Raw genomic sequence first — 12196 nt, 5'->3', positions numbered from 1 at the left:
GCAGTAAGGAGGTCTGCTTGTTTCCCACATGGGCTGGGTGGCTCATAAGAACTCAGCTGTGAAAAGGGCCCCACATATAACCCAGACAGGTCAGCATTTAAACTAACCAAGGCAGATGGTAGTAGATTCCTTTTTTTTTTTGCAGTTTTTGGCCCGGGGCCAGTTTGAACCCACCACCTCCAGTATATGGGGCCGGCGCCCTACTCCTTTGAGCCACAGGTGCCGCCCCAGTAGATTCCGTTTTTCAAGGTTTCTGTGGACAGAGGGCCAAGCTTCCCTTACAAGCATAGTCTTGTTTTTTTACCCTGCTCCCAATGCCAAACATTTTTGTCCAAACTTTTCCTTACTGTAACGTAAGTTCCCTTACACTGGTTGGTGGAATTCAAAATTACATGCTAGTCAAATGAATTACAAGTTTAGATGATCTTACTAAAACAGCTGAGTCTGTTTTTTTAAAAGGGTTGGGGCTGTTTAAAGAATCAACAGAATCCTGATGTGGGCAGCTGAGAACTGTTCTCTCTTGGTAGTGACTTAACATACTTCTTACATACAGAATTATTCATGCTGCAGCCTAAATTTTCAGTAATTCTGAAATCTCAAAATTCAGACACTGTTAGAAACTTGAGTAACCCCATGCTAGATATATATATGCACAAGGACATATATATGATACTTCTATTTACATGCATTGTTATAACACACATTAGACAGTGATCTGTCCTGGGCCTTCATTTCTGCAGTGATTTCTAGGAGTCTCTGTTATGTTTAGACCTGACTCTCAGGAGAGACCATAGCACTGAGTAGTTGGGGACAGTGACTGTCACTGCAAGGAGAAAAGAAGACCAGGTACAACCTTTCACCTTGCCAGCCCAGTTCACTTATGAACGTCTTAAATAGGGTTTGTACTCAATAAATAGCTTGCTGAATTTCACAGAATGCAGTTACCTTCATCTTCCTAGGGTCCCCTGCAATCCATGGCCTTCCTCTTTATTTCAAACCAAGCTTTCTTTCTCTAGGGAGCCATGTAATTCCTCAAGCCTTAGACCCCTGTGTGCTCACAGTGATGAAGAAGGTACAGGTGCTTTAGGCCTCTTGGAGCCGCACCTATCCTGCATGCTTCCCTAGGGACCACCACATTTCTCAGAGGTACCAGACCTTGGCCTTTGGAGCCAAATGTTTGCTACTGTAACACTCTCAAGGGCATGGGCATCCTGAGGCCATGTCTACATTGGCCACTGTGAGAGCTAGTTTAGGGAAAGCAGGTAGGCAATAAAGGGGAGTCTACAAAAAGGTCTGGGGGCAGGGATCTGGCCTGGTTCTTAGAGCCCCACCGAGAAGATTCAGGCCTGACTCTGTTTCATGACAGCAGCCCTTTCTCAAGAGAGGGGCCACGAAATCCTATACTTGGTTGTTCCAACACATCTGTGAACTTCTGGAAAACATAAAATAACTGAGGGGGTTGTGCTAACCAGTGTAAAGGTAGGCAGAAGACGGCAGCCCCAGGCTCAGGCACACTAAGTGAGGCAGCAGGTGACGGGCTAGGAGATAGGGGACCTGGCAGGACATTGTCAACAGAGTCTTTCTGTCTGAAGCCCTCTCCCCAGAGGACCCCAGCTCTCAGCCAGTCTGCCCCAGAAAGGGCCGTGAGCTTTGAGCACAGCCTGGGACCCCAGGTCAGGACCTGGGCCGTGCAGCAGGAAGAACCAAACCTGGCTCCTGCGACTGAGCTTCTCGAGTGGAGCTAAGCTGCAAAGCAACCCCTGGGGGTGGGGACCAGGGTGTGTTTGCTTCTTAAAACAGGGGCCTTAAGGTGGCAGACCTCCTCTGGCTCCGCTGTGGCTGCTGCCATCTGGCCCTGGAGAGCCAGGTGCCCATAGTCACTGGTCATTTGTGAAGCCAGTCCTCCCAACTCCTCCGGGTTAGTAACCGACTTAGTCATCTGGAAAAAGAAAACAAGCAAGACACAAACACACACACACAGAGAAAAGCATGAGAACCATGGGTTAATACCACTGGAAGCCAAAGGGTCTCATTCACTTTTAAGCTCCTGGGAGGGTGAGGCCAGGACTTGCACGTGGGGCTGGACACGGAGAGGCAGCTCAAGCAAGCCCATGCTGTGTCGCACACAACAGCCCAGAGCCCTCACGGGCCCCACACGGCCCCTCTCAGGCCAGATGGACAAGTGCTCAGTGTTCAGGCCGTGCAGTGTGGAGCCAGGCCCCAGGGGTCACTCTCTGGCAGGTGAGCATGGCAGCTTCTGGCCAGCCTGCTCCTGCCAAGGTCACCAGAGGAACATCCCTGAGAGACCACCGGGGAGCACTGGCTTCTGGTCTCTGGCTACCTGGAAGCAGGTCCCACCTGGACAAGAGAGGGCATGAGGACAGGGCTGTCCAGGAAATCATGAACAAGAAGTGACGGATAAGCCAAAGTTCTGGAAGAAGAAACTCAAGAGAATGCAGCTTTGTAGCAAATTTGTGCCAAAGAATGACAAAGTTTTAACACAAATTTAGCTGGGAGTATACTGTAGCCCAAATGGTCGGTCTACTTTTCATTCACAAGCTACTCAGTATTTTCCCATCTCGGGGACTAAGGCACCACGATTACTGTATCTGGCTAACATGCTAGTTTCTGGTTTTTCTTCTTCCTCTGGACAAACATGCATCTCAATTCTCACAACAGCAGTTTGAACCTGCCTGCCATCCGGAAAGGTGTTCCTGCCCATTGTCAAGTGGCTTCCCTTCTGCCCCACACCCCTCTCACCCAGGATAACAATAGTGTCTCTCTGCAGCCTTTTCAGATCTTGATTTTAAAGGGATTTTTTTAAAAACCCTTTAAATTACTCCAAAAGGCAGGATGGGAATGTCCTTTCCATCTCAGAAAGGCATGTTTATAAGAAAATGCCACAGGCTTCAGGCTGAGGTGTGGGTTCCAAGGAATGCACCTGAACTCCAAGAGAAGGAGGTAGCAGCAGGTGCCGCTGCTCCATTTATGCCCTGTCAACAGGTGCGTGACAATTCTGGGGTAACCTGACTCCAATTCCAGGTGTCAGGCTGGTCACCTCAGGAGTGTCCACATGGCCCAAGTCTGATCTCCTCAGGTTATGGACACCCAGGGTCAGACAAGCCAGTCCAGAACCTGGCCCAGAAGATATTCAAGAAACACCATAAGGCCCCTCAAAAACATTCTCATTGTTGCTATGCTGGGCTCCCTGATCATCAGAAATCGACACCAAAGAGCTGCTGGATCAGACCTGTGACGCATCCCCTGAGCTCCCTGAGAAGACCAAGTTTGGCCTCAACTCCAATTTCTCACAAAACATTGAGATGGGTGCGATGCCCACCTCTTCCCCCAGCCCCAACGCTTTCACACAACAGCAAGCCTGCCATGATCACGGATTTCCATGAAGAAGCAGCGGCAGCCAGGGAAGCCTTTGTGGTCCAAGCTCAACCTCTAGTGGACACATGATTACATGACAAAACCATTCAGGGACGCGCCCAGGCCTGATGGAACAGGGACCACATGTGGCTAGGAGGGCCGCTTGATCTCACAACTCAGGCCTCCACGGCAAGTATCAAAGAGGCATTGTCTGGAATCTTATCTCATGATATCCAAGCCTTCAAAAGTTGACAGGAACTGTTTCTATATACTCCTATTAATTCTTTGAAGATAGCATTTGTCATCTCTTGTCAACTTTTCAGTATAACGGGAGAGCGTTCAGTGTCTCTCAATGCCATTTATATCTAAGGAGCTACAGAATACGGTTCTGGTTGTATTACATTTTAGAAAAAAAAATCTCCAAAAGTTACATGCCTTCTCCCGTTACATAACCATGTTGTTTCATTTTGCCTGAAAGACTGGCAACATTTTACTGTCCAAGTATAATTTGATTTCATCTGACAATCTCATCTGTGTGTTTTAATTTCAATCTATAAAAACACCTCCAGTCCTCTGAGAGGTGAACAGGAATTTTCCCCTTTCTCCTTAACTCCAAATTCCTCTTTTTCTCTCCTTCCTTTGCTCCCCTGTCCTCATGCCCATCTCTCATCATCTTGCAGCTTTCCTAGGAGATGAGCTCCAGCAGACTGAAGCTTCCAGACCACAGGCAGCCAGAAAGGCCACAGGGAAAGAACAGAAGTCGGAGCACCGCAGGGACCAGAGACACAGACTGAGCTCTCTGTCCAACAGATTCTGGACTTAAAGGCTCGGTGGTGCCAGTGGACAAAAGGGCAATCAACAGGGGAGACGGCAGCTCTTTCTCCTCTTACCATTTCCTGAGCCGTCACCGCAATGGCTTTGGAGTATTTAACCACAGTCGTCTGATAGTCGACAAATGTTCCCTTTGGTTCTGGAGGAGTGCCTTCATCCAGCTACAGAGGAGAGGAGGAGAAACCAAAAGTCACAAGAAGCCTGGTGAAGTGTGGACTGTATTTATTCAAATGAGGAACTTTGCAAAATAGAGAGGCCCTCAGAGATTCTTTGGCCCAGAATCAACAGAATCACCCAACAATAAGAACTTCTACAGAGGTGCACATCACTTGGGGCACACAGGCAAGGAGAGGCCCTCAGCGCATCTGAGATGAGTGGGAGGCCTTCCAGAGGACTGATGTGTTAGCTAAGTCTTACTGGGTGATGAGGAGGCTGCCCCCCGGGAAGGTATCCCATGGAAAGGGAACAGCATTCATTCCCACGGAGGCAGAAGTGAGCCTGACGCTTCTAGGAAAGTACAAAGTAGTGGAAGGTAAGATGGGAGAGGAGGCAGCCTCTAGGGGTGTCCGACCTTTTTGTCTTTTCTGCTGGCCACTGGAAGAATAAGAGCTGTCTCAGGCCACACGTTAAATACACAAACACTAACAAAAGCTGATTAGCAAAAACAAAAACCAAAACCCTACATATTTTGCATGTATCCAGATAAGCAAAAAAAGTCCTCATTAAATCAGCATGTGGCCAGGCCGCAGGTCTCCGTGGTGAAGTGGCTTTCTAGGAATGGTCTAGTCCATGGATAGCTACAACAGGGAACCTTTACTTACGATCTAGGCCAGGGAATGGAAGAAAGTGGGGGCGCCAGGAATAAGCTGCTGCTGCTCACCTGACTGTAAGAGCAATAGAAATGGAGAGAAGGGCAAGGTCACTGCCCAGTGGAAGAGTTGGGATAGAGGGTTGAAGGGCTGGAGACTTTGGTTCAGAAGACCTGTGTGCGAGACCCTGTTCCAGGGCTTGTGAATGAGCCTCAAGCTTAGACTCTGAGTCTCAGGTCCGACACTGGGAACTTCCGAGCATCACGTGGTTGGAGTAAAATTAAAAACTATACTTGGTCAAAACTACATGCAGGAGGAAGAGAGAATGACCACGGTAATGGAGATGATGATGATCGTGTCAATTATGTCTATGATGAGGAAAAAGGCAACCCAGCTTCACCACCTGTCACTGCTGCTGTCACCACTGGCTGCTGATGATACACCAGGTGAGGAGACAGGGAATTGAAGTGAGTGTGGGAAGAGTGAGCCTTGTGAGGTCGGCCTGGCCTCACAGAAGGGGGCTGGTGAGAGTGGTGGGAATGGGGGGGGTCTGTTTTCATGAGAATCTTGAAATCATGAAGAAAACAGGGGGAGTGGAGGCAGTGGCATATTGAAGATCTTCCTGGCAGCTCTGTGCCATATGGTTTGGAGACAGGAAAAAGACTGGGGCAAAGAGGTCAATTTGGAAAACGCTGGATGAAGTATTCGATAAGAGCTTATGTGAGCATGGACGTGAGCTACCCTGTGAGAGAATGCAGCCTGTGTGTGATGTGGCTCTTACACAGCCGGGGATGTATTTTTCACCAAACTGTAACATAAACCCCTGGCTAGACATTTTAGCTTTCCTTAGCAGGTATACAGACCCTGCCAAATAGCCCCATCACAGCGCAGAGGGCCTGCCAGTCAATGAAGACTGAGCTTGCGCTCACTTGCTTGGTGTGAAATGACCGAGCGAGCATCTTGTAAGCGTCAGGCTGTGTGCAAGGAGGTGTCATGTGAGATGTGACGTAACTCAACATGCCGGGTTGCTGGAGCTAGAGAAGAGCTCAGAACTCCTAGCCCACGACCACCAACAACCATGACAAACCTTGAACCAGTCTGAAGACTATGGGAAAAGAATGAAGTAGTGAGCTTTGCAGAATTTTGACATTAGTTAGTGGAAAGAACTTTATTTTGACATTCAAGACAGCCTTCCTACTTTTGTTCGTGTTAATATGACCTTTCTTACGTAGTTGCTATTTTAAGTTGCACACAAGCTTTATGGATGCCCTGTATAAAACAGCAGTGATTTAGACAGTAGAGATTTTCTTTGTTTTGTTAATTTTCTTTCTTGGCCAAAACGAAAACCCAAAACAAAGAAAAGGCACTATGTCATAAATATCCCACAGGATCCCACTAGCCTCACTGGAGGAGGAATCAGGGTTCAGAGAGCTTAAATGACTTGTCCGAAGTTACCCAGAAAGCTGATTACTTCATACTCACCCATTAGGTTCCCAAACCTGCTAGTGCTTTGATGTGAAGAAAGAATTGCAAAGAGAACCTCATAGCAGAAGCCCCCAAAGTGTCAACAATTGTATCAAATTGCGATCAACTTGGATACAAACCTTACATCAATCATAATCAATTTGGATGCAATTCTTGTACCTAAGCAACTCAAAAGTTAGTCACTGCCTTTGAGAATTTTACATGAAGAGACTAATAGTATCTTAGGTGTTTTAACCAAATTAACAAAACTCTGGGAGAAAAACACCAGCTTTCTAATGCCTTACTGTGTAGGGGCCCAGTGGACCTGAAATATCACCTGCAACAAAGTCCCCAGTGATAGGTTAAGAAGGGGAAGAGTGGGGAAGAGAAGCTGTGTGGTTACCCTGGATGTCAGGTCAGGAAAGGTGTTTAGGCCAGTGGTTCTCAACCTTCCTAATGCCGTGGCCCTTTAATAAAGTTCCCGTGGGTCACTGTAGAACCACTGATTTAGGGGAATCAGTGAAACTCAAATTATATACTTGGTGAAACTGGGAATGGGGAACCTTTATTCCTGGCCTCTGTGGCTTATTACGTCATCAGCTGTTCTTACTTATTGCTAATAGCAGACTGATTTCCAAGTGTGTCCTTGGCTGAGAGAACAGGTGGTCCAGGGCCCACTTTCCCCGCCCACAGCCCGTCACAGTGCCTAAGACTCTGGGCCATCAAAAAAAGACTTAGGGATCTGATCTTCATCTTCCAGGAGTTCATGGAATGTTGCCCTATAATTATAGTGATTCTAAAAAGTACCTTCTCCCGAGAAGAAGAAAAGATCATTGTTAAAATTTCCAATTTATACCAAGAAACCTTGGGCTCCATTATTTACTGTCCTTGGTAGGTATTAACATATAGCTTATTTGAAAACTCTGGTTTCTGATGTGCTGAAAACCAAACATATCTAAGGAGACATATCCAAGAGCCTTGAGAAAGGGCAGAGAATTTCACTCATTTTCTGCCTAACTGTCCATATTTGATGCATGTGAAGCCCACAGCAAAAATTAACAGATACTTAGAGAAATTCAAGGTTGGGGTCTATAAGGGGAGACACAAGGTCTGTAAGGGGAGACAAGGCATCCCAGCCTGGGCTTGTAACTTTATCAGCCTGACAATGGCTGCATAATGTTTAAAAATAATTATTCTAATTATAGTTTCAGGGTATCATTTCTTTATGGAGATATGAACAGCCAATCTTCTCTAAATTAGCAATTAAAGACTGGTTATTATGCTGAATAACCATATTAACGTATTCACAATTTGACAATGGACATTTCAAAACACCAATGATGCCGAAAATTCTTGGCTATGCTATCCCAGGATGGCAATTAGACGTTGATGAACAATTGTTCCTTTTAATGAATATCCAACTGACATGACCAGTGAAGGATTCCTTGGAAGGTGAGACTGTCTCCAGTCATATTTCTCTACTGACCCAGCTCAATGGGTGGGTCACTAAATGAGAAAATGATCCTTGTGTTATCTTCTAAGTCTGTAGCCTACAGGAGCTCACTAAGGGCTTTTAGACATACTATTTCAGTGGTTTCTGCACTTACCAGAACTCTGAGGGAGACTTTCAAAGTATAAATAGTGGTGCTCACTTCAGCAGCACATATACTAAAATTGGAATGGTACAGAGAAGATTGGCATGGCCCCTGTACAAGGATGACATGCAAATTGGTGAAGCATTCCATATTTTATAAAGCAAGTTCAATCTTGAAAAAAAAAAAGTATAAATAGTGAATCCTAGGCTCTACCCTGTAGAGATTCCACCTGAGTCTAGCTGAGGATGGCACCCAGTAATCTGCATTCTTGAAAGCTCCCTGGGATTCCAAAGTAGCCATTCCAAGAACCAGCACATGGGACTCATTCTGTTATTTCCTTGTGGACTTTGTTCCCCACAACCACCCTATGAAAGACACAGGGGAGGTAAATAATTATTTCCATTTAAAAAATGAGGAAACCTATCCGATCTTTTTCTTCATATAAAACAAGAAGGAAGGGTGTGCCTGGCTAATATGAAAGTAATGCATTAATAATCAAGAATCATATGTTGGACATAGGATTGGGCATCTGGACATCAACCAAAACAACCTTCAATAAAAGAAAACGCTGTCAGTTGGCTCCTTAGAGCAAAAGCACGGGAGGCCCATGCCTGAGAGAGATGAAGTTGAGGAGAAGGCTGGGGAGCCCGCGCCTACCTTGCTCATGGCCTCTGCAATGGCGTCCACCATGCCCCCCACCAGCCCCACTTCACTGGCGGCTTCGTTCAGCGTCACCATGATGTCGTCCACAGCTTCCTTCATCAGCTGGGCGGCCTCCGTGATGGCATCGTGGGTGTGCTGCGCCTGAGAAAGGAATTGGAAGTGTTTCCTTAAGCAGAAGAAAGTGGTGCTTGGTCTTTCAGGGATCATTTCAATTCTTTTAAGAACAGCCTGAAAAAACATCATATAAACCTATATCCCCACCACGGAGCTCAGCAATGCACTCCGCACCTTCCCTGGCCTTGTTCATGTTTGTCTATTTGTTTGCAAAATAGAAACCAGAAAAACAAACAGAAAATAAACTCTGTTTTACAATCAAGAAGGAAAATAAAACGGCAATATCAAACAGCATAGTATGATGAATTTTATATCTTTTTATGTTAGCATAGGAGAAAGAATGCCACAGGTTCCTAAATATATAAGCCGACACATTTAATAAAAAAAAACCGATATAAAGGAAAAGCATGCACACTGCCCAACACACTAAATTCTCTTTTTACAAATACAACTGGACTGTGGACGTGTAGGTGCATATAAGAGAAATTAATCCGTAGAAGGCTTAACGGTCTTTGGAACTATGTTACAAATGACAAGAGGTTGGGGTCGTGAATGAGGAAGGTACTTCAAGGACAGAGGCTCTGAAGACAAAACCCCAAGTACTGACGCCTCCCTGAGACCAGACCTTGGAGCAGGTATTCACACATGTGCCAAGCAGAGTAGAGATTAGATTAATGAATGAATGAATGAAAGGATGAGACAAGGGTGGTAGTGCTGGGCCTCTGAAGGACAGCTCAAGTGGTAGCAAGATGTGAGGGAAGAGCCAGGTGCTGGGTCAGACCAAGCTGGGCTCTAGTTCTGTTCAACCGCTAACTCGGTAAGCAGCCTTGGGCTTCGCTCCCTCCTAAGTGAAAGGAGAATAACCCTAACAACATTATGCATGAGGTTCTGATGAGATGAGTGCAGGCACCTTATCATTTATAACAAGGGCAGTCTAGGAGGGGACTGGGCCCCTACCCTAACACCAGGTAGTTGGTAGCAGAATTAAGCTGGGCACACAGGCACCCAGGTATACCCCTGCGATGGTTATGGCTGCCCTGACTCTCCTCAAGGGAAGATGACCTATGACCCTGCTGAAAGGACCAAGGTGATGCGTCTTCATCTGGGGAGATACGAAGGTAAGGAAGCCAGTGGGAAAAGGTAAATGATAAGTCTTTTAAGTAATTTTCTAAATAAAAAAGAATCCCGAGAAGAGGCTATGAGAGCCACAGGAATTGTCCCTGTCTGAACTGGAAAGCCATGGGAAGCCAGAAGTGTTCCTCACATACAGCATCAGATGAGAGGGGAACTGTGCTGATCACAGATGGTTGCCCCTGAGGCCCAGCTGTGCGTATGGTTTCATCCTCTTCGGGATGAACAGTGTAAACTGGTAATTGAGGCTGAGAGCTAATTTCACAACACAGAGTGGGTAAAACTCAAAACGTGCAGACTGCCTTGACCACAGAGGTCTGAAAGGTGGTATCTCCTGTACGCACCCTCCAGAAAGAGCATCCCTTCCACTCTTATTCACACAGGTGTGTATTTCTCTAAGTCTCACAAAAATGCCAGCAATTCGGGCGGCACCTGTGGCTCAAAGGAGTAGAGTGCCAGCCCCATATGGCTCAAACCCAGCCCTGGCAAAAAACTGCAAAAAAAAAAAAAAAAAAAAAAGCCAGCAATTCTATATATTCCCATTAAAACTTAGCACACGTCTGGAGGAGAGGTGAGCGCTGCTTGCCAAAGATCTGCTCTTTCACGCCAGCTTAGGAAGATATCAGAAGCAACTTTTGGGGGTGGCAGCAGTAAACCACAAAACTGTTCTCTGAACTCCTTGGAAAAAGTTAAAGGACACTTGTCCTGTACCAGTCGGCAAAAACTCAAAAATATATCCGTGTTCTTGGCTATCCCAGAAGTGACTTTCCTTTCTGTGTGCTCACGCTGATGAATACTCTAGGGCCCTGCTTTCCTTTAACTCCTCAAGTTTAGGTTTACAGACCTTTAGAGGGTCAGCCCAGGGTCCACCTCTTCTATGAAGACTCCTCCCATTACTCCGGGCCTTATCTAGGGCCTTTTCCTCTGAACTCCAAGGCAAGTCTCTATTGGACATCTTTATTAGATGGCTTTGTCTCCAATCATACAGGCCTGCTAGCTGTGTTCAGTGGTTTCAGACACCCAAACACAGAGCTGGACCTCAGTTAAGGCACATTTAAACAACCAGCAGCAATCTAGTAAGTGGAGTCAGCAGGCCCAACAATGAAGTACAACGCACAAGAAAACCCAGGCTCTGTTCTATTTTGGACACATATGTGAAATCTGCTCCCATGAGAGAGCCTTGCTTCGTTAGTACTGCTACTTGGGCTACAAACTCCCGGAGAGCAGGCACAGACATCACCCGGGTATGGGAGATGGGAGCGGCCTACAGAGGCTGGGGGAGATTTGAGCTTTAATGGAGGGGAAAAAAATGAACGTGAACATCCCTACAGTGTATAACGCGGTGTTTCTGCTGGAGTGTCACAGGCAGAGAGGCTGCAGGGGCCCATCAAGGATGCTGGAGAAGGAAAGTGGGTGGGGTTGGGGCGAGTGTAGAAGGGAGTCAGTGGGGTGAGGAAAAGTCACACAGAAAATGCCTTGGGAAGTATGTAATTATTCATTAACACTGGGCTCTGGGGCTGCCACTTTTTTTTTTAATCTCTCATTACGTCAGGCACGTTATCTTGTTTAGTCTCTATAACCACCCTAGGGAGGGATTCACAATGAACCCCACCATATAGACAAGGAAACAAAGAAATGAAGTGATCTGCTAGCAAGAGGCAGAGCTAGGATTTGAATCCAATGTCGACCCCAAAACTTGTGCTATTTTGTTCACCAAATCAAAGCTACCCACAGCTATTTCACAACCATTTAACTCTATAAAAACCTAGTAAGTATCTGCTGGAAGAATAACACCCAGGTTGATTAAGTCTGTGCACAAGGCTTTCCAGGAAAGGGTCTAAATAAGCACATTTGTAGCATCCCAAGCCTGTCGGGGTTTGCGGACAGAGTGCAGGCTGGCTGAGATCGGCGAGGGGTACAAGCGATCATCGGCCTCACCTTCACCATCGGGCCCTGCTTCAAAATTCAGTGTATCTCGTCATTCAGGGGAAATAATTTCACACTTATCAGAAAATATTCCAGATACCATTTCCAAGGAGTGGCTATTACTACAAAACCCACAGTGCTGGCTATGGGTGCTCTCAGCCATAAAGTTCCTTGGGATGAAATAAAACTGCAAACTCTCAGCTTGCAGTCCAAACAGGTATGCTAACATCTTAAAAGTCTGGCAAACTCCTACTTCCAAATTATTCTGCTGAAACTGAAACCCTTTCA

The 12196-nt window shown here is 46.3% G+C and overlaps 1 protein-coding gene and 1 non-coding gene across 2 annotated transcripts in view; one reads left to right on the top strand and one right to left on the bottom strand.

The window, feature by feature from the left end:
• The window catches only part of TLN2 (talin 2), a 251014-nt gene that overhangs the window by 61135 nt on the left and 177683 nt on the right, over positions 1 to 12196 (bottom strand). Inside the window, exons 40-42 of the mRNA XM_012801797.2 lie at positions 8732 to 8878; positions 4266 to 4367; positions 1820 to 1939 (exon numbers count right to left, since the gene is read on the bottom strand). Coding sequence (XP_012657251.1) covers positions 1820 to 1939; positions 4266 to 4367; positions 8732 to 8878 — 369 coding nt within the window. The remainder of the gene's footprint in view (positions 1 to 1819; positions 1940 to 4265; positions 4368 to 8731; positions 8879 to 12196) is intronic.
• LOC111723483 lies at positions 8124 to 8230 on the top strand. Its single transcript, XR_002772010.1, has one exon. It is a non-coding gene; the product is annotated as a U6 spliceosomal RNA (small nuclear RNA).

Source organism: Otolemur garnettii, unplaced genomic scaffold (genome assembly GCF_000181295.1).
Source record: "Otolemur garnettii isolate 467f Iridium unplaced genomic scaffold, OtoGar3 scaffold00011, whole genome shotgun sequence".
NCBI lineage: Eukaryota > Metazoa > Chordata > Mammalia > Primates > Galagidae > Otolemur > Otolemur garnettii.
This window is presented reverse-complemented; position numbering and strand designations above follow the sequence as displayed.